Here is a 21793-nt window from a genome sequence, read left to right as displayed (position 1 = left end):
TCTCAGGACCCTGAGTTCACAACCTGAGCTGAAGGCAGAGGCTTTAACCCACTGAGCCACCCAGGCGCCCCCCTCCTAAAACTTTTTAAGAAAATATTTTTTATAGCAAGTTTTAGATTTAGAGCAAAACTTAACAGAAAATAGAGTTCCCATATACCTCCTGTCCCACCTCCAGCATCCCCCTCTATCAACATCCCACACTAGAACAGTACATTTGTTATAACTGATGAACCTATATGGACATCTCATTATTGCTCCAAATCCATAGTCTACATTCGGGTTCACTCAATGTACCTTCTGTGGGTTTGGACAACTACAATGATGTGTATTAATGATCATAGTATCAGACAGAGTAGATTTACTCCTTTAAATATCATCTGTGCTCTACCTATTCATCTCTCCCTCCCCAAATCCCTGACAGCTACTTATCTTTTTTACTGTCTCCATAGTTTTGCCCTTTCTAGAATATCACATAGCTGGAATCATACAGTATGTAGCCTTTTCTCATTTGCTCTTTAACTTACTTAGTAATATGCATTTAAGGTCCCTCCATGTCTTCTTATGGCTTGAGAGCTCATTTCTTTTTAGTGCTGAATAACATTACATTGTCTGGATATCTTGGTTGCTGATGCCCACTATTGAAAGACATCTTAGTTGCTTCCATGTTTTGGCAATTATGAATAAAGCTGCTATAAACATCTGTGTGCCAGTTTTTGTGTAGACATAAGTTTTCAGTTTATTTGGGTAAATACCCAGCAACATGAGTGCTGGATGGTATGCTAAGAGTATGTTTAGTCTTGTAAGAAACTGCCACACTATCTTCCAGAGTGACTATGATTTTGCATTCCACCAGCAATGAATGAGAGTTTTTGTTCCTTCACATCCTTGTCATTAGGTATTGTCAGTGTTCTGGATTTTGGCCATCTCATATGTGTGTAGTAGTATCTCATTGTTTTAATTTGCTTATGATATACGAAGCAGAGCACCTTTTTATATGGTTATTTGCCATCTTCTTTGGTGACATATCTGTTCAGATCTTTTGCTCATTTTTAAAATCAGGTTGTTCCTTTTCTTATTGTTGAGTCTAAAACTCTTTTAAAGAATCATTGAAATAAGTCCCAATCCTTAACAACTATCAAAAAGATCCTGCTGATCTTTCCCATCTATATCTTACTACAGTTTTGCCAGTGTTTTTTTCTTTTTTTTGTAATCTCCTTCATCGATTTCTTTTTTTTTTTTTAAAGATTTATTTATTTATTTGACAGAGAGAAATCCCAAGTAGACAGAGAGGCAGCCAGAGAGAGAGAGAGAGGGAAGCAGGCTCCCTGCTGAGCAGAGAGCCCGATGCGGGACTCGATCCCAGGACCCTGAGATCATGACATGAGCCGAAGGCAGCGGCTTAATCCACTGAGCCACCCAAGGCGCCCTCCTTCATTGATTTCATCCATTCCCCCCATCCACCTCCCTCCTGGCAGCCACCAGTTCTCTGTACTTAAGTCTGTTTCTTCTTTTTGGTGTTCATCTGTTTTGTTTCTTAAATTCTACATATGAGTGAAATAATATGGTATTTGTTTTTTTCTCACTGGCTTATTTCACTTAGCATTTTACCGTCTGTCCATCCATGTTGGTGCAAATGGCAAGATTTCATTCTTTCTTTCTTATGGCTGAATAATATTCCATTGTATGTATACATACTGCAACTTCTTTACCCATTCATGTATATATGGACACTTGGGTTGCTTCCACATTTTGGCTATTGTAAATAATGCTGCAATAAACAGAGGGGTGCATATATCTTTTTAAATTAATGTTTTTGTTTTCTTTGAGTAAATACCCAGTTGCTGAATTACTGGATCATATGGTAATTCTATTTTTAACTTTTCGAAGGAAATTCCATACTGTTTTCCACAGCGCCAGCATAAATTTGCATTCCCCTTTCTAAAAAGCTCTTCCTATGCTGCTCTTCCAAATCCATGAATGTGCCCAGTTCTTTCACAATGGCTATAAACCCCTACTTGCATCATTCTTTTCGTGTGCTCCTCTTTTATGTCAGTAGTTCCTTTCAACCTTTAGAACTTCGCTGAAACATGAATTCCTCAGGAAAGCCTTCCCCATACCACAGGGTCAAGTCTGTTGCTACACACTCTCAGAGCCACATGTGATCCTGATCACAAGTGTAATTATGTGTCTAACGCCTGTCTTTCACAGTAATATAGAAGCTTTATGAGGCTCGGAACCATCTTTGTTCCCACAGTTGTGTGCTCAGTATTCAACGCGGTGTTGGCACAAGCTACATGCTCAGTAAATATTTGCTAAATGAGCATTTGAGTGCTGATGGAAGTAACTTATACAGTCCTCTGTAAAGTTGAGCAAATTACTTAGACAATTTATCTACTTAGTAACCTTTGTAAAGTCACAGGTCAACTTGTTGACTTTTTCCATATTCAAAATGGGAATAACAACTCCCTAAATACAAGGATTATTGTAAGGATGTGTGAATTAATTAAGAAACCGTTTGGGAGACTTTCACTCTCTAAATCCAATGTGGTATTTGGGTTTTGGTAATTGTGTGGGTAATTAATGCCTTGTGGTATAGTTTAGAAAATTTAAGGTTTTCTTAAATTTCATGTATTTCTTAAATAAAAAAATTTAGTAGCTAAAATTAAGCTTTTGGTTTTTTTCTTTTTGGGGAACCCTTAAGTGATAGGCTTTATATTTATCATGATGTAATAAACCCAAGGAATAATTTAATAAATTGAGTACTTTAGAAAAAGTTCGTTTGTTTGATCTTTGGTGAAAATAGCAATTTATGTATTAATCTTCAACCAAAATTTTATTTTTATTTCGATTCCAGTATAATTAACATACAGTTTTGTATTAGTTTCAGGTATACAATATAGGGATTCAACAATTCCATCTATTACTCAGTGCTTACCAAGATAAGTGTAGTTTTAATACCTTTCACCTGTTTCACCCATCATTCCCTCTGCCCCAATCTGTTTGTTCTCTATAGTTAACAGTTTGTCTTTGGTTTCTTTTTTTTTCCCTTTGTTTTGTTTCTTAAATTTCACATATGAGTGAAATCATATGGTATTTGTCTTTCTCTGACTGACTTATTTCGCTTAGCATCATATTCTGTAGATCTATCCATGTTGTTGCAAATGGCAAGATTTCATTTTTTCTTATGGATGAATATTTTATATATGTGTGTGTGTGTATATATATATATATAGTTCACCCATAATAATGAATATATATATTCAATATATATATTGAATATATACATATATTCTCTATATATAATAATGAATATATATATACACACACACACACACACGCCTCATCTTTATCCATTCATCTATTGATAGATATTTGGCTAACTATTGCAAATAATGCTGTATTAAACATAGGGATGCATATATCCTTTCAAATTTGTGTTTTTTTATTTTTTAGGTGAATACTCAGTACAATTCCTGGACCAAATGGTAGTTCCATTTTTTATTTTTTTCTAGTTCTAATTTTTTGAAGGACCTCCATACTGTTTTCCTCAGTTTGCATTTTCCCAGTTTGTATTCCCACAAACAATGCATGAGGGTTCCTTTTCCTCCCCATCCTTGCCAACACTTGTTTCTCGTGTTTTTTGGTTTTAGCCATTCTGACAGGTGTGAGCTGACATCTTACTGTGGTTTTGATTTGCATTTCCCTGATGGTGAGTGAAGTCGAGCATCTTTTCATGTGTCTATTGACCATCTATATGTCTTCTTTGGAGAAATGTCTGTGTCTTGTGTCCAATTTTTTAATTGGATTATTTGTTTTTTTGGTGTCAAGTTGCATAAGTTCTTTATATATTTTGGATACTAACCCTTTTTCAGTTATGTCACTTGCAAATATCTTCTCCCATTCAGTAGATTGTCTTTTAGTTTTGTTGATCAACCAAAAATTTTGTCCTAGAAATAATTATGCAGCCTAAAATTTTGGAAATTTAGTTTCTACTTGTAAAATTTGCCAGAAATAGATTCAACAGAGTGAATGTTTTCTCTTTTTAATTAATTACTTAAGGGTTTTCTCATACCAATCATAGAAATTTTTTTTCTAATTTTTTATTTTTTAAAGTTTTTTTAAAAATGATTTTATTCATTTATTTTACAGAGATCACAGGTAGGCCGAGAGGCAGGCAGAGAGAGAGGAAGGGAAGCAGGCTCCCTGCTGAGCAGCGAGCCCAATGCGGGGCTTGATCCCAGGACCCTGGGATCACGACCTGAGCCAAAGGCAGAGGTTTTAACCCACTGAGCCATCCAGGCACCCCCCAATCATAGAAATTGATCATCTCACCTTTTCCTGAAGAATGGTGATAACATTTCTGATCCTGAACTGTGTTTCCAACCACCAGACATCACTTGACTACCTATGACCAGTGGTCTAAAGTCATTTAATATTTTACATCATATGAAAATTGAAGGGGCAAAAACTAAGAGCTATATTTTGCATAGCAAACATGTAAAGTAATAGTTTTACATTTTTCTTGCTCTTATAAACTTAATGTCATTAATCATCATTCTTTCTTTCTTTTTTTTTAAATACCAAGCACACACTACCTTATTCTAAAACTATTGAAGGTTTTTTTTTTTAAGATTTTATTTATTTGACAGACAGAGATCACAAGTAGGCAGAGAGAGAGGGGGAAGCAGGCCCCTTGCTGAGCAGAGAGCCCAATGCAGGGCTCGATCCCAGGACCCTAAGATCATGACCTGAGCCAAAGGCAGAGGCTTTAACCCACTGAGCCACCCAGGTGCCCCTAAAACTACTGAAGTTTAAACAAAATGTAGTCATGGAATTAATCAGAACAAAGAAATGAACTTACATGAATATTAGCCTAAAAGGGGTAGTTTTTTTTTTTTTTTTAAGTTCTCTATACACAACACAGAGCTTGAACTCATGACCCTGAGATCAAGAGTTGCATGCTCTACCAACTGAGCCAACCCAGCCCCTAAAAGGGGTAGATTTTAATAAAAATTCTATCAGGTAATTTTCTCAGCTGTGATCCTGTATATTAAATATAATGGAATGTGAAAAGGACTCTGTCATATTAATTCATTAATAAAAAGTACTTACTGAGTGCATTATTGGGCAAAGCTCTGTGCATACGGGATCCCCATGCATAGGGTCACAAAGAACAGAACAATCTCAGGAGACCCATTTAAGAAAACACTGAGGGCCACCTGAGTGGCTCATTTAGTTAAGCATCTAATTTTGACTCAGGTCATGGTCTTAGGGTCCTGGGATCGAGCCCCACCTCAAGCCCCATGAAGGGCTTCACTCTCAGTGGGGAGTCTCCTTGGCCCTCTCCCCCTCCCCCTGCTCATGCTCTTTCTGTCTCACTCTAAAAAAATAAAATCTTAAAAACATTGAAAACTTAAAGAAAAGACCTTGGTGATGGCTTCTCCATTTTTCAGATTACTCAAAGAAAAGATGTTGGCAATGCAAGTTAAAATAGGTATTTTATTGAGAAACTTGCTTTGTCAGTGAGAGTAAAAGTTACAAATATTTTTATTTAATAAAATTAGCATATCCATAATCCTAAAAATATCCCTTAAAAAGCCTTTATCTGAAACCTCAGATCGTTCAGATCCAGAGTTTTCTCTTAGTGTTTCCCATGGAAAAAGATGCTTATTCCCTTCATGCAAATAATAGAACATGTGTAGTATGCGTTTTTCACAAAACAAATTCTCCAGTTTGAGTTGCCTGCATGCATGTGAATTAATATCTGTACTGCTGTCAGTATAAAAGTTTCCTTGTATAACAGTGAAACTTTATGCTTACTCCTGAGCATTCTGAGACTTATAATATGGTCATTAAAAAAAAAAAAAGGTCTTGCAGCAACATAGTTCTGCTGAAAAAACATCCTCATCACCTAATTATAATATAAAGTTGGTACAGGTTAATACTACACAATAAAGTGTAATTTACTCATTAAATACACCAGGCTTCCATGCAGGTTGTTGTTTTTTTTAAATTACATATTTGTTGCATTAAAAGGACAATGATTTAAATCTATAAATTATTCTCTAAATGGCTTTTACATGAGACATTAAAAATATGAGAAAAATAAATACTTGAAGCATGTTTTAAATAAGCACTAACACCTAATAATTAAGCAGAGGTTCAAAGGTCACGTGAATAGATCTCATCTTAATTTTCTGGAGATAAAGCTTATCTGAGGGCAACACTGAATAATTTTCAAGTTTATAGATTTTTATACATGGCTACTTTAAAAAGACCAAATTCTAGATGTAAAAGGATGTTTTAAAATCTTGACTTGAACTATATAGTTTTTTTCTTTTTAACTACAGGGAATATGTTGATAGGGCTATCTTTCTGCACTGTAATGCTTTGTGCATACACCAGAATTGATATATGAAAATAATTTTGTTGATAAAATTTAAACAGAACTGATGAAATTTTCTTAAGTACAAAAGTTAAAGATTACACTTCTGTTGATGGATTTTGAAGATATTATTTATGGTGGTTCTTATTTGCCTTGTGTGGCACAGATTAGTACTTCGGATACAAAAGCAAGAAAAAAATGAACTTAAAAAAATATTGCTTCTAGTTTTAATGAGTGCTGTTTGTCAAGAAAATGGGAAAAACAGAATAAGGAGCCCTTTTATCAGAATCATTAAAATTCTTTTTCAGGAGATGCTATCAGTAAGTGCAAAGCTGTCATAATTTAAGGTCCATTTCCTGCCAGCAGTATACCTGCGAAATTTGGCGATTTAAAGCACAAGTACATTGGATGTCGACTTTGAAACTATAGCAAACAGATGCAGGAAGCAATGTTTTAAAATGCTGACATAACTAGTTTATAGTATTTATTATACTTACTATCAGAACTTTAAATTTTGACTTGGTTTTCTCTTTTTCCTAACTCAGTTTCCTGTGAGTTTTCCATACACATGAAATCACAAAATGTTCACATGGGGTAGGAACACATCTCACCAAATTTTACAGATGAGGCAACTGAGATTCAGAAAGGTTGTGATTTGCCCAAGGTCACACAGCTTATAAGAAACAGATCTGGGGCTAGGATATGGCTCCTTCATAACTTAGGTCCGAGGGGATGGGGATGAATGCTCAATCTCTTTATATCTTTCCTGTGGGGGCGTGTTTGCATTAATAGTAGGAGGACTCTGTTCAGGACTCTTTTGAAGAAATCTATAAAACAAGTACTCATCCCGAAATTCATACTCGTTGGTAATATGTTGGATGACTCCCCCTTGCACCAGTCTATCTCCATATATCACAGCTTCACCGCGGTCAGAGGCAAGGCCAACTTCAATGAGCCAGTTCACCAGGTCACAGCCACAGAAGGTCCCAGCAGACGTCTTTGCACCACACCTGTATGTCAAAGGAATGTTTCACCCATATGTTCTGTAAACCTGGTATCAGCACTGCATGATAGAGGACAAGCAAGGAAAAACAGGAGACAGGGAAACACAGCATGATAGTTAAAAGTGTGGCAGGAATGAAACTATTCTAAATATAAAGGGTTTGTTAACTCACCTGACCCTAGAAAGATCCACCAGAAAAAAATGCCAATAATGCTTGTGAAAACAGAAACATGTAAAAAAAACCCTGACATAATGTAAATGTGTCTACAAAGAAGCATTCTTTTTATAGTACCTGGTCTTTTACAATCAGATCCATTCTGTAGACAGCTGAATATTGTTCATTTCATAAGTTATACTCTTAGGTATAAGAGGTCACTTAATTATCTCAGGAACATTAAATAATATTTTTTGTAAGCTCCTAAGAAGTGACATTTTAACTAAACTACTCAAATCAAACATCATTATTTTCTGTTTATCACAGTGCCCACAAGTAGTCTTTCTTCTTGCCTTCTGCTGCAAGACAACCTTACTGATAACATTCTTCAAGAATATGCATGGGGGGGGGCACCTGGGTGGCTCAGTGGGTTAAGCCTCTGCCTTTGGCTCAGGTCACGATCCCGGGCTCCTGGGATCAAGCCCTGCATCGGGCTCTCTGCTGAGCTCTCTGCCTGCCTCTCTGCCTGCTTGTGATCTCGCTCACTCTCTCTCAAATATATAAATAAAATCTTAAAAAAAAAAAAGAATATGCATTAGGAAGTAAGGAAGTGTGATCTATCTTGCTACAAATGTTGGGTCTTGAAAATGTACTTTGATAATGAATCTGTTTCTTGATTATTTAAAATCTGTCTTCCTAATGCAAATAAGGGGTACCTCACATATGACAAAATAAACAATGGGGGAGGAAAATGTAAAAGAACCAATTAAAGGAATTCTTTAGGTTTTCATACAAATAGGTAAGAGATAACATGAGTCTGTCCACAAGCATTAGTCAAGCTGTAAAACCTGCGGTGCTTGACAACATGTAACAGCGGATGAAAATCAAGATGAAACGAGAAAAAGGTGACAAACATTTTAGACCAGTTAACCACCAATGAATACAGCGTTCCATATAAAAATTAGAAAAGAGATTAATAGACATGAAAGATCTTCTCAAGGACATAAAATATTTTAACATCAGTATTTTGCTTAGTAACGTCTTAATTTCTGCTTTGCAACAACAGATATCACTTTGAACAAAAGCCTGGCTATTACAACCTCTTGTCTGATCCTTCTCCCTGCTTGTGGATTTTTAACTTATGGCCCAACACCTTATAACCCCAGACACCAACTGAATAATAATTGCTTCCTGATGACTGACCAGGCAGCTCCAATCGCAGCACACGGAGCCATACAGAGTGGCAGGGAATGTGCCGCCGTACAGAACGTGGAGGGACAGGGCCACCAGCTAGAGCCTCTTCATCTGGAAGCAAAAGCCATGCTTCCGAAGGTAGGCTGTCACAGTAGCCTTTCTTAAGTGGAGTGCCCTTTCTTCTTTAAAAAAAAAAAAATCATTTAAAAAAAAAAATCATTGTAAATCGTTGGAAGTATCCACAGATGGAACTTTGAAATCATTCTCTTCATGGGTCTTTAAGGGTAAGAAACTAACTTTTCTTCATAGTTGACCATTCCCAGAAACTGAGCGAGGACAGGACCATCATATAGATTTTGCTATCCAATTCAAAGATGTGTTATCTAACTTTAGAAAAGAGGAACACAAAGGTTTAGAAAATCGAACTGGCCCAATTCACAGAGCTAGTAAGTGGCAGACTCAGGAGCTGGCCTCTGGGATCAGTGTCTGACCAGTGAGTCCCCTTTCCACTAGCTATACCAGGCTACCTTTTGTTTATAATAATATACTGGCATAATAATAAAATTATACTGGTAAAAATTATATATTCATAATAAAATAAGTATTTATTTATTTATAAAAATAAAAATTATATACTTATAATAAAATATACTGTCATAATATGTGTAAATATGTGTAAATATAGCATCTGAGTGGTAATATGCATAAATTTTCAAATACACAGTTACAGACATGAAAGTACTTGGCTCTTTGTTATTTTTTTTCCCTCTTTTATAACAACCAAAAGTCATGGCACTGTAACATTCATTTCCTGCTGCATGCTCCATACCTTAAGGATTAGAAGAATAAATATGATGTCATAGACTGAAGATTAGGACTTGAAGGGAAAAATAAGCAGCAGAATTAATTAAAAGACAATTTCATTTCATTTTCTTGACAATGTCATTAGTAATATGAAATAACGTACCGGTAGGAGATGGAGAATAGAAAGCCACATCTAAATTCAGTGTATCTCGTAGTTTTATGAGAGATACTAATGGCCAATATGAAGTGAATGTTAATATTTGACTACATCTTGATTCATTCTCAATTAGTTTTCACATTTTATATGGAAATCAGAAGTTATATAACAGAAAGTATAAAAATCTTATAAATGCTCTTCCTCAAATTATAAACTGACCCATAGCTATTTTAACTTTTACATGTAAATATGCTATTGAAAATAACCATGTAGTTAGTTACAACCACATTACTTAGCCTGTTACAAACCAAAATTAATCATCAAAAATATAATTATCTGGAATTTGTACTTACCTTCTTTCCTTGACAATGTTTCGGATACAGAGGTCACGGTGATAATGGATAAATTGTTGACAGGTCATTTTTATTTCCTCAGGAACAGGAGAACCCCTGTTTTCTGCTGTCTCTTTATTATTCCATAGGAATTCAAGTCTAAAAACCAAAATTTATGGAGGCCACTTTTAAGGAAAGGAAAACACTGAGGGGAAACCCCTTCTTGCTTATCGCTCCATCAACATGGCTCTTCCAAAGATATCATCTTCAACATGCAGATATGGTTAGTCTCTGAAGCAAAGACATAACCTGCGTTTGGTTTCCTGGTCCAAGCAGGTGGGGTGGGGGTGATGTGAGGCAGGGTGGGAGACTTGAGGCTTGAACATTTTATAAACCCTCCTGATATATTTGATCTATTTCAGTTTCTGCCAATAAAAGAAGTTCTTTTCTTATTCTACATTCTACTGTTTTAAGCTGCAAAAATAATTTACAGAGATCAACTATTTAATCATTTTCCAATTTCAGTACCACGGAGACAAATACTGGGATCTGGAATACAGAATGATTCTGTTCTGTAACGTTGGACAATTGATCTGTTGACTTTTTTACCCAGTCAACATTATGAAGCTGATAACTAAGTTCAGTGACTTTTCTATTACGCTTTTCTTTTTAATGAAATGATTATGACCCTAGTAGCGACATCTTAATAATGTAATGATATCAATGATGACAAAAAAGAAGAAGGAAAAGAAAGAAGAGTGACCATCTACTGGGCACTCTTTATATAGTTGTTTGGATAAAATCCACTAGTACTTCCAATTTCTACTAATTTTGACTTTGAAAACAAATGAGGATATACAAAGTCTTGTGCCCCCCCTTTCCTGCCACTCCCAAGTTGGAGAATTCCCACTTCATTATTGTATTCACACTATCATTATTATTACAAAGAAATTCCCAATCTGAATCCAAAGAAACTCTTCATCAAGCAACTAAAAAAAATTTAGAAAGAAGAGAATGAGTTTTCTATAAATTGTCAGTTTGATAGAAAGAGAAATCCTAATATCAAAGGAGAATCTATATTGTCAAATACAGACCTTTGGGGGTAAAACATCAATAATTTCCATTTCTAAATACACTTCTTTTTTTTTTTTTTAAGATTTAATTTATTTATTTGACAGAGTAGGCATATATCACAAGTAGGCAGAGAGGCAGCAGAGAGAGAGGAGGAAGCAGACTACCCGCTGAGCAGAGAGCCCAATTCGAGACTCGATCCTAGGACTCTGGGATCATGACCTGAGCCGAAGGCAGAGGCTTTAACCCACTGAGCCACCCAGGTGCCCCTCTAAATACACTTATAAGTTTCATTTTACTTTACGTAGTTAATGGCATAGGTAGAAGTCTGCATCCATCATTTCTTGTTAAAATGCAAATGACAATGTTGGATTAATCAGAGTTCTCCCAATATTTTCTCCATAGTTATTAACAAAAGATATGTGAATCAACATATAACCTTTCTTCAGTGTTTAAAATTTACCTTTTCTGTAGTCTCCTAGCAGTTACTGAAGGTTTAAAAAATATCAGTATCTTAATAGAATGGCCTTGTCATTATCTGTCATTACAGATACAGATTTATTTCAAAACTAAATTTACCTTCTTTTGAAAGGCAGAATGATTAAATGTTTGTCCAATCCGAAGATGCCAAAGGAAATAAATCCCTACGGAAGAGGAAAGGTTACAGCTATGAATTCAACACTAGAATGTTAAGGACTGGGAAGTTACGGAAACCACCATATTTAGTGCTGAGGGAAGCAAACCCATAGTGATTACAGCAATAGTTTAAATGGAACACAAAAGACAGGCCCTCTATAAAGTTTAATGCCTGGAGGCAGGTATGACTTGGTGGCCTCTTTCTAGTCTCCATCTTACTAATTATGTTGGAGCACTGGTTTAAACCAGTCCTGAGCGACCACATCTGCATCCTAGCTTACTGAAGAAAAATGAAAACTTTTCAGAGCTTTATGTCTTTTTTTCCTCTTTTTAAAAAAAGAAAATAAATGATCTCCTATTGGGCTTAGGTATTTACTATTTCTCTATTAACACTTCAGAAATTACAGAATTATATAGTATTTGGTTCTAAGGAAGTAACTGAACTTTACGTGAAATGAAGTTGGCTAGGTGCTTACAGAAAGGCTTTGAAGACTTTGGGAGTGACGAAGCAAACTGGCACTGGAAGTCAGCCACAGATCTGGATAGTTGTGCCTGCTTGGGGAGGCAAGAGGCTGGGAACTGCCATTCGTCAGGCGCAGCGGGATAAGGATCTAAGTGCCGGTGCGTGGCAGGTGGGATGGAGAATGTAATACATTGCACAAAGGATCTACCTTTTTTTAACCCCCAAACTGTAAACAACGAAAAAGTAATGATCTTACTAACACCTAGATGGGATGTGGTGGTGCTGGTGGTGTGGGGAGGGTCTCTCTCTCCCTCTCTCTCTCCTTTCAAACACCTGGGCCATTAGCTGAGGGGGCATCATTTCAAATGGAACATTCCTGGCATTAGCTTTTTTGTGAAGCCCTCTCAGTCCCAGTGTTGGGGTGACTCAGCCTGGAGTGGCTTTGCTGAATACAAAACGCTGAGTGAAACTATGAGTTTTCAACCTAGTATTTTATAGGTCTTGGGCACAAAATCAGATCTCACACAGAGTCACAAAGTGAGGTAGGCATCAAGTAGCCCGGGATACTTGAATCTATCTGTAATAAACTGAACAGGTCACTTATCTATTGGGACAGAGTCCTTTTGCTCCCACAATAATGGCTAAACAAACCAGAAATATTTCAAGAAATTAATGTTAGGATAAAATGTGCAGGAGTGTTTACTGATAGATGTTAACTGACTCAGTCGGTTATTAAAACCAGTGATTTCAAACACAGTATTTTTTTCAGCCTGATACTTAGTCTGGGGACTAAGGTTCCCTAATTAAAAGGTAAGGGATTGAAAACAATCAACATTTTGAACTTTACACATAAAAGTATCTTCAATACAATACAATACAATAAACGAAATATCACTTATCCTTAAATATTATTTTAATAGTGACATAAAAACAATAACATCTATTACATTAGTTCTCCATGGAACTTTAGTTTCTAATTTGTAAACTGGGAATGATAATGTCTACTTTGTAGGTATTCTTTATGTTTAAGTAAGATGACTAATGTATAATGCTTAATAATGGTTGGCATATAGTAGTAGGTCCTCAAGGAACAGTAACTAACTATCCCTGGTCAAAATTTATTTACCCACCACAAGATTTTCTAAAAAAGATTTAAGTACCTATTGTCCAAGAAACATCGAAATATAAATGAAATGACATTCATCAATTTAAGTGACTAAACTAAAGGCTCAGGGAAGGTAACTCTTTTTCCCAAAGTGACTTATTAAGACAGTCACAAAGTTTAAAAAGAAACTGGAACATCTTGTCCCTGCTTAAATTATCATTCTTTATTTTAAAACCAAAGCAAAAAACGATTTGGTGTTTCTGATTGAAACACTCCGTGTGCATTCTGATGACTCGAACCAATATGGAGACCAGCAACAGCTGTCAGCTGCCACGCATACCAGCAGCTGGCAAACCAACTAAACCCTTTTGATTTAAAAGAAAACAACAACATCCGCACCACTACCCCCTAAACAGCCCATCCAGGAAAACAAAGCAAAACAAAAAAGCCCTCAAAGTTCTCAGGAAATAAATACCTGGCCAAAGTTAAACACAGCACAGAAAAACTGTAACTCAACATAGAGCCTTCCAGGTTCTTGGTTGAATAGCCACCACAAACAACTGGAAAGATTCTGTAAAGGAAGGAGAAAATAGTATTTTAAAATGAAGCTGGCTGATCATTTCTCCCTATCCAGAACACAGTACAATAACTTATCTGCTTAATAATTAGGCAGAAAAAGACTAAAAGGAAAAACACTGAGAGAATATAGAGGCTTTGTCTTTTGAACAAGAGGTTTCAACCTCTCCTCTTGACAGATGTCATTCAAACAGCATCTAATTTGATCAGACTTGAAGCAAGAAGACATGCGCTATAATACAGAAGCTTACATAACACATCAGGTCTGCCGACTAGCCCAAGACAGGACTGATTTTAAAATTAATTCTACACAAAACAATCACATGGCTAAGCAGCAGTTCTTGGCAGCATTTCTTATTTTTTGATTTTTTTTTTCTTAAATAGCAGTTAAAATGGTGCTGGTTGATCGCTTTCTATGTAACCAGCATCCCCATGTGAAAAGGTTTCTTCATACGTTATACGATCCACCTCCCATCTCTAGGCAAGTTACACTTGAACCATCTCAAAGAATTCTATAATAATAACTGATAATGCACAAAAGAGGACATAAAACATTCTAAAAACCCCCAGGAATCAGAGAAATGCATTGAAAAAATGCTGCATTTCACTTACAAAATGATAAAATTTAAAAATTTTTACATTCAGAGCTGGTGAGAGTACTTTGACAAATCTATACTACTCCTTGAGAAAACAATTTGAGAGAATGCATCCAAATATTTGTACTCTCTGGTCTAGATTTCCCAACTTTGAGAGTCTATCACACAGAAATATTACATGGAGATGTCTATTTAAGCATTTTGAAGAACTAGGAATAACCATCCCTAAGAAAGTAGTTGGGTAAATTATAATGTATCTCCTCTATGGTTTATTGAGGAGCCATTTCCAGTAACAGTTAGGAACGACTATGTAGCAACATGAAAATGGTTGACACAGGTGACAAAACAGGGTATAAATCTGTATGACAATTAGAACCAGGAAAGGTGTATTAAAAATAGAAGGCAGTAATCTTATAATTATCCATGGTATGAGGTGGTTGTGTTATTTTCATAATGAAAAATTCTGTTTAAAAGCTTATTTATCTGACAAATGTCTCCTGCGAAACCATGTCGGCATTTATCCACTGAGGTTGGTCTTGCAAGGAATATGTTAGAATAAGCAGCCCTATACACAGCATGGAGATACCTGATCTTACCGAATTACAGGTTCAGAGACTAAACCAAATAGGCTATTGGGGCATTTAGGCTACAGAGTGCTGTGAATTCTTCACCTCCCTTGCTCCCCGAAACAGCTCAAGGTCGGGATTCAAACTGGCCTGGTTGCCTCCCACCCCTCCCAGAAGCAGCAACTAAGTTTCCCCCAGATGCCTGAATAAAATCTTTGCCAAACATTTAAAGAAATGGCCCCCAAACAAAAATCAGAGGAAACATTTACAGCAAACAGGCCAATAATGAGAAGTAAACACAGCAACACGTGTCGAGTCAGTTGCTGATCTCCGCTCTGTAGATACTGCTCTTCTTCCTGGACTAACATGCAGCTCTGGGAGTTACAGCGACTCACACAATGATCATCTATAAGACAGTAAGTACAACAATTTGTAATCAGAGCTTTTTATTTGAATGCATTTTAAATTCATAATGACTTTCGAAGCAAACCAGCACATATGCACATTCAGCTCAGAATCAGTTTATTATTTTAGAAGGAATCTGAGGGAGGCTCTTTCATGTAGTCTCAGGAGAGTTCTACTTGTCAAGTGTTTGCATCTGGAAAAATACAAGGAGGATGCCACAGTCTCTCCTACACTAGCCAACAGTGTAACGTATATATATTTTAAGACCAGGTTTACTGTATCTACTTAGAGAATTTTTCTTTTCTTTTTTCTTAAAGATTTTATTTATCTGATAGAGCAGCAGCAACAGAGAGAGAGGGAGAGAAGCAGACTCTCCCTCTCCCTGAGCAGCGAGCCTGATGTGGGACTCGATCCCAGGCTCCTGGGATCATGACCTGAGCTGAAGGTAGATGCTCAACTGACTGAGCCACCCAGGTGTTCCCTTGACTTACAGAATTTTTCTATACCAAGAACACACAAGTACTTTTTATTAAAGTAGGATCAAACAAAGGCACAGTTTGGCAGCCCGCTTGTGTGTTTGTTTCTTTGTTTTTTAGCTTAGCAATACTGGATGCTTCCCTCATGCCATCAGCTGTTATTATAGCCATTAGCTATATATTATAAACCTATCTATATCTATATTTTGATTTCTTTTTTTAAAGCTGAATTAATAGCTCGTAATTCATCGATAACAAATTTACATATTGGTCATGGATATCCTAGTTTCGCTAAATGTAACACAAATGTACTATTCTCCCTTGCTTTTCATTAAAGAGTTTAAAACCTGCCTTAGAAAAGACCTTTAAGAAATCAGAACTGTTAAACACCATTCTGCTGACATGCAGAAGCAAGTCCAAATTATAGGTATGACCTTTCTCTGGCCTAAAGGGGAGGGGCCTTTCCCAAGAAACCTGTGCTCTCCTGCCTCAGCTCCAATATGGCCATGGCCTCAAAAGCAGGGGAAAATATTTTTTACAAAGTGGATGTCTAATTGAACATACAGTCTGATTTTTAAAAGTCAAAGATGAAACCACAATTTTGCAGCTCTTAACCCTCAAGGCAATCATAAAAATTTGTATTTCCTAGAGCCTGTTTCCAGAAAAGGACATACACAGTCATGAAATATGGCCCAACATTTTGGCAAACAGCACAGGGAAGTGCACAGTGTTGCTATGTGAAAAGAAGGCAGTCTGCCAAACTGTCTCTCTAGTATGAGCTTACTTTAATAATTATTTGTGTATATCTTGATGTAGAAAAATTCTATCTCAGTATATATAAGAAGCCTGGTCTTAAAATACTGAGTACAGATACTATAAAAATGGATAAAAATAAACTTTATTATCTTTCATTTACCTTTCTTACACACTGCAACATTGATTTTGCCTTTGTGCTGTGCCAGTGTTTTGGGGATGAGGAATTAATTATACTGCTAAACTCTAAAAATTCTCACTTGTTCATAGTTTGATTTCCTTCAACCTTTCTTTATTTCAGGCTTAAGGAATGATACTAAATTACATGAGTAGATGAAGTCCATACATGATGGCTTTCTTTCTGTATAACTTTTGCAAATAGGATCAGAAAATGTAAGACGCTCCTACATAAAAGAGTTCTCAGGAATCATCATTATTCATGAAGAAAATGACAGATAAGGGGAGCATAACGTAATTTTCAGAGACAAAAAAATGTTAAATTACACATTGAAGTCGTCGACAGACTTTATTATTAGGTGTATTGCGTAGGGAGAAAACATAAGGAGGAAAGCCTTGGGAATTATGAGGTAAAGTAAAGAAACATTAGTTTAAGTGAGTGGCATAAAAAACTGAAAGACAGTTGAACTGAATGCCAAATGGGGTTTCCTAGCAGAAAGTCAGTGAAGGTTCAACGTCTGATACATTTTCATTTCCTTCTATAGAAGTGTGAGTTCCACTATTAAGATTCATTGCTAGCGGGCTGCCTGGGTGGCTCAATGGGTTAAGCCTCTGCTTTTGGCTCAGGTCATGATCCCAGGGTCCTGGGATTGAGCCCCGCATCAGGCTCTCTGCTCAGCAGGGAGCATGCTTCCCCCTCTCTCTCTGCTGCCTCTCTGCCTACTTGTGATCTCTCTCTCTCTCTGTCAAATAAATAAATAAAATCTTTAAAAAAAAATGCCTTCGGCTCAGGTCATGATCTCAGGGTGCTGGGACTGAGTCCCGCATCAGGCTCTCTGCTCAGCGGGGAGCCTGCTTCCCTCTGTCTCTCTCTGCCTGCCTCTCCATCTACTTGTGATTTCTCTCTGTCAAATAAATAAATAAATAAAATCTTTAAAAAAAAAAAAAAAGATTCATTGCTAGCCAGCAGAGAGCAGCCAAATATAAAACCTGCTTGGCTCATAACAACCACTACTACTGCAACTCTGTTTAATGAGCATTTATTATGTATTCCACACACTCTGCTAAGTGATTTGTGTACATCGTTATTTATAATCCTCACATTTCTTATATAAAAGTGAAATGCCTTTGGCAACAATACAGTTGACATATGTTTTGTCATGAAGATGGCTTTGGGGCGTTTTCCTTCCTAACTTAATTATAAATAAGCATAATCAATGAAAGTGCACTGCAATTTCACCTAAGTGTGTTCAGTTGTTTTCAATAATTTGAAATCCATTGTGCATGCATGGGGATGGTCCAAGATGGTGGCAGAGGAAGACCCTGAACTCATCTCCCACAGACATACTAGATCTACCACTCTCTATGGAATAACTCTCTCTGAAAAGAACTGAAGACTAGCTGAACTGCTTCTTCCACAACAAGGGGAAAATGGCCACACTGAGCCAGGCAGGAAAGGCAGAAATGCAGTCTTACAAAAAGCGCACCAAGGGCGCAGCAACTCACAATAGGGAAGTATTCATAGGTTTAGAACTCTCCAGCTCAGGCACCACAACTCTTGGGACCTGCACCAGACAGATGAGGCCCCAAACATGGGGCTTATGTCCAGGGGGCCTAAGGGTTATGGAGATCTGAGATACTCCTTTTGAGGGGCTCAAGCATGGACTCACCCATCTGGGCAAGCAGCACAAAGGCAGCAGTTTGAGAGGTGACTGGATTATATGTGAAGGAGATTCAACTGCTAATCTTAAAGATTCATGGGAATTTTCCTTGTGGATGGAACTGCTGGAGAGTGCCAATTTTCACACTATTCCTCTACCTTGCTAGGAAGGCAGGTGTGGGCATACATAACATGGCTAAAACCAAGGCACGTCCCTCCCAGAACGCTCTTCTCCAGCTCTGCTAAAATTGCAGGTGTGCCCCACCCAGGGTGCTCTTCCCTGGCACAGGCATGTCCCGCACCCAACACTCTCCCACCGCCTTGCTAAAACTGGCAAGTAAACTCAGTCCACACAGAGGCTACTCAACTGACTGGCTCTGGTGGCTGGAGAGGCCTGTACATCCGGGATCCATGGGTAACTACTGGAAAGATCGTGCTGAACAGGATACTATATCCTGGACAATACACAGACAGCAAACTGAAATACAGCCCCAGACTGCGTATGGAAAAGACCCATTTGATTGTCCAGAAGCTTTCACCTGAAGGATGAACTTCAGGTTAAAGCCACACATCTGAAGGCTGCAGAAGCACTCTCAGAGGACATAGGCAGGGACACACCACCTGTGCACACCTCTCCCCGGAACTTGGCCTTGCCACAGCTCACTGTTATCTCCCAGAAAGGATCTTTTATACTTGACTGAAGCCCTGATTTTTGGTAACTATCACCCAGGGGATAGCAGATCTCCTGGTCTAGAGGTCAGCAGTGTCTAGGATTGTGGTCCCATGGGATTGTATATATTTGCATACTTTAACAGCTGCTGCCTGAGGACCTGGCTTCCAATCTGCCTGGATCTAGGTCCCTCCCTTTGCACGGGTCCAAAGCACACCCTCACCAACTGCAACTATCAAGACTAAATCAGGCTGATAATCGCAAAGGGTCTAGCGACAACCAAGAACTAAGGCAAGGTTGAAACAGATGCTGATTATCAGAGGGGAAGAGGGTTAGGACAGGGAGAAAAGAGTGAAGGGGTGGTAATAAGACTTATTGTGGTGATCACTGTGTAATGTATACAAATTTTGAACTACTGTGTTGTATACCTTATACTAATATAATGTTACATACCAACTTTAGCTCAAGTAAACAAATAGCCTGAAATTCAGACCACAAATGTAATTCAGTCTTTTACTTTGTATGTCAAAGGTTATTAGTTTCAAAGATTTTTCTTATTTTATAAGAAAGGGTATATTGAAAGTATATAGATTTCCCCAAAGGAAATGAGTGGGGGAAAAGTCTCAGCTGTTAAAATAAGAAAAAAGTCCAAAAAAAATTAAAAAAAAAAAAACAAAAGGGAAATGGTGCATGTGGCAAACTTCTTGGAATCATTACACGGGTTAAATTTATTGGAAAAATGTATATATAATACCACCAATTACTATATTATATTATACTTTATATATATTATAAGAACTTTATTGTTTTTTATTATTATTTGTTCAAGTAGGCTCCATGCCTACTGTGGAGTCCAATGTGGGGTCTGAACTCACAACCCTGAGACCAAGACCCAGCTGAGATCAAGCAGCAGTTGGATACTTAACCAACTGGGTCACCCAGGTTCCCCAAACTTTATTTTTTTAAATGAGTACTCTATCCATGCACAATTACTTCCCTATCAGCACTTCTGCTCATCTTATTTGGGATTACATAAGCAGTATAGCATCTATGAAATCCTAAGCTGAAATCTTTTAAGGTATAAGGAGAGGACTCTTCTGTTCCTTAGGCCCATGCTCAAACCTTAGGCACTTACTTTTTTCAAATGAAGGAGTCACAAGCCCACTGGTGCTTGTGTTTGCTACTGGCTCAACAGACGGGCAGAGCGATCCACCATTTCCCACGGAGCAGGAGCAGCAACCTAGGTAGATAAAATAGCACAGGAGAATAAGGCCCAACCACAACAGAAATGGGTATCTTCCAGAGATGCCAAACCAAACCAAACCAAACCAGACAACCCACCCATTCATACACACACACACACACACACACACACATATTTCCCATGCAGCCACAATGGAAACGTGTTCACATGGTGTCTATCAAGAAGAATTTACATGTGCTTATTTGGAGGTTAACATTTAAAGAACGGCAGGCAAAGGACTGGCTCCTTTACATATTGTCTCCTCATTGCATGACAAGGAAGAGTGTTTCTATCCAGCTGTTTTTATTAGTTACCACTGTGCTTTGACAACTAAGAATTTGAACACTTTCTTCAACTACAGCTTTTACTTCATCACTCCTTAAAAACATGCCCTAGTGCTCTATTGTTTACTGTAGTTAATTGAAACTCCTTGGCCTGAATTTGAAAGCTCCTGAGGACTTGGCCCCTCTTTCTCCATCAAACCACCCCCCTCATCTAACAAGGCCTTTTCCTTCTTCCCGGATAATTCTTTTTTTTTTTTTTTTTTTTTTTAAGATTTTATTTATCTATTTGACAGACAGAGATCACAAGTAGGTAGAGAGTCAGGCAGAGAGAGAGGAGGAAGCAGGCTCCTTGCTGAACAGAGAGCCCCATGTGGAGCTCGATCCCAGGACCCTGAGATCATGACCTGAGCTGAAGGCAGAGGCTTTAGCCCACTGAGCCACCCAGGTGCTCCTATTCCCAGACAATTCTTTCGTGTCCTCCATGAACCCCATGCCTGTTCAGGTCTGCAGACTAGTTAGGCACGCATGCAATTCCCACTCTCGTTAATTCTTTGAAATCTTCTCCTCTTTTATGTTCAGCTCAAGACTTGCTTCTTTCAAGAACGTGTTTCCTACTAGTCTAGAAAATGCAGTCAAAACAATCTTATTCCTTTGTCTTCTCAGACATACACTGCTGAAAATCCCTTGCTGCTTTACAGGCTGATTGGTTTATGGAAGATGCCTTGAGACATCTGCTTTATAGAGCTATAGCTTCTCCACATAGTCTGAGAACGCATGCAGTAGCCTTTAGTTACTGAAAATTTTATTCATTTACTTGACAGAGAGAGAGACAGCAAGAGAAGGAATACAAGCAGGGGGAGCAGGAGAGGGAGAAGCAGATGTCCTGCTGAGCAGGGCACCTGACCTTAGGACCCTGGGATCATGACCTGAGTGGAAGGCAGATGCTTATCTGACTGAGCCACCTAGGCACCTCATGCGGTGTCCTTTAAACACAGATATAAGACATGACGCTCCTTGACATGGATTCTTTTTTTTTTTTTTCTAATGTGAATTCTAATAGAATAACAACTTCAGTGACAAAGT

At 37.6% G+C, this 21793-nt stretch overlaps 1 protein-coding gene across 2 annotated transcripts in view; it reads right to left on the bottom strand.

Moving 5' to 3' along the window:
* Positions 1 to 5479: 5479 nt before the first annotated feature.
* Positions 5480 to 21793, bottom strand: part of GPR155 (G protein-coupled receptor 155) — a 42352-nt gene continuing 26038 nt past the window's right edge. The window contains exons 11-16 of one of the 2 annotated variants that reach the window (XM_004774371.3): positions 20319 to 20423; positions 15312 to 15448; positions 13780 to 13875; positions 11680 to 11744; positions 10051 to 10188; positions 5480 to 7395 (exon numbers count right to left, since the gene is read on the bottom strand). In XM_004774371.3, coding sequence (XP_004774428.1) covers positions 7104 to 7395; positions 10051 to 10188; positions 11680 to 11744; positions 13780 to 13875; positions 15312 to 15448; positions 20319 to 20423 — 833 coding nt within the window. In that variant the 3' untranslated portion in view covers positions 5480 to 7103. Of the gene's footprint in view, positions 7449 to 10050; positions 10189 to 11679; positions 11745 to 13779; positions 13876 to 15311; positions 15449 to 20318; positions 20424 to 21793 lie in introns of both variants that reach the window. The other variant, XM_004774372.3, reaches the window with a different exon arrangement.

The sequence above is a fragment of the Mustela putorius genome, unplaced genomic scaffold, assembly GCF_011764305.1.
Source record: "Mustela putorius furo isolate JIRA1106 unplaced genomic scaffold, ASM1176430v1.1 tig00003869_pilon_pilon_pilon, whole genome shotgun sequence".
Lineage (NCBI taxonomy): Eukaryota > Metazoa > Chordata > Mammalia > Carnivora > Mustelidae > Mustela > Mustela putorius.
The sequence above is the reverse complement of the archived record's forward strand: the minus strand, read 5'-3'. Positions and strand labels throughout refer to the sequence as shown.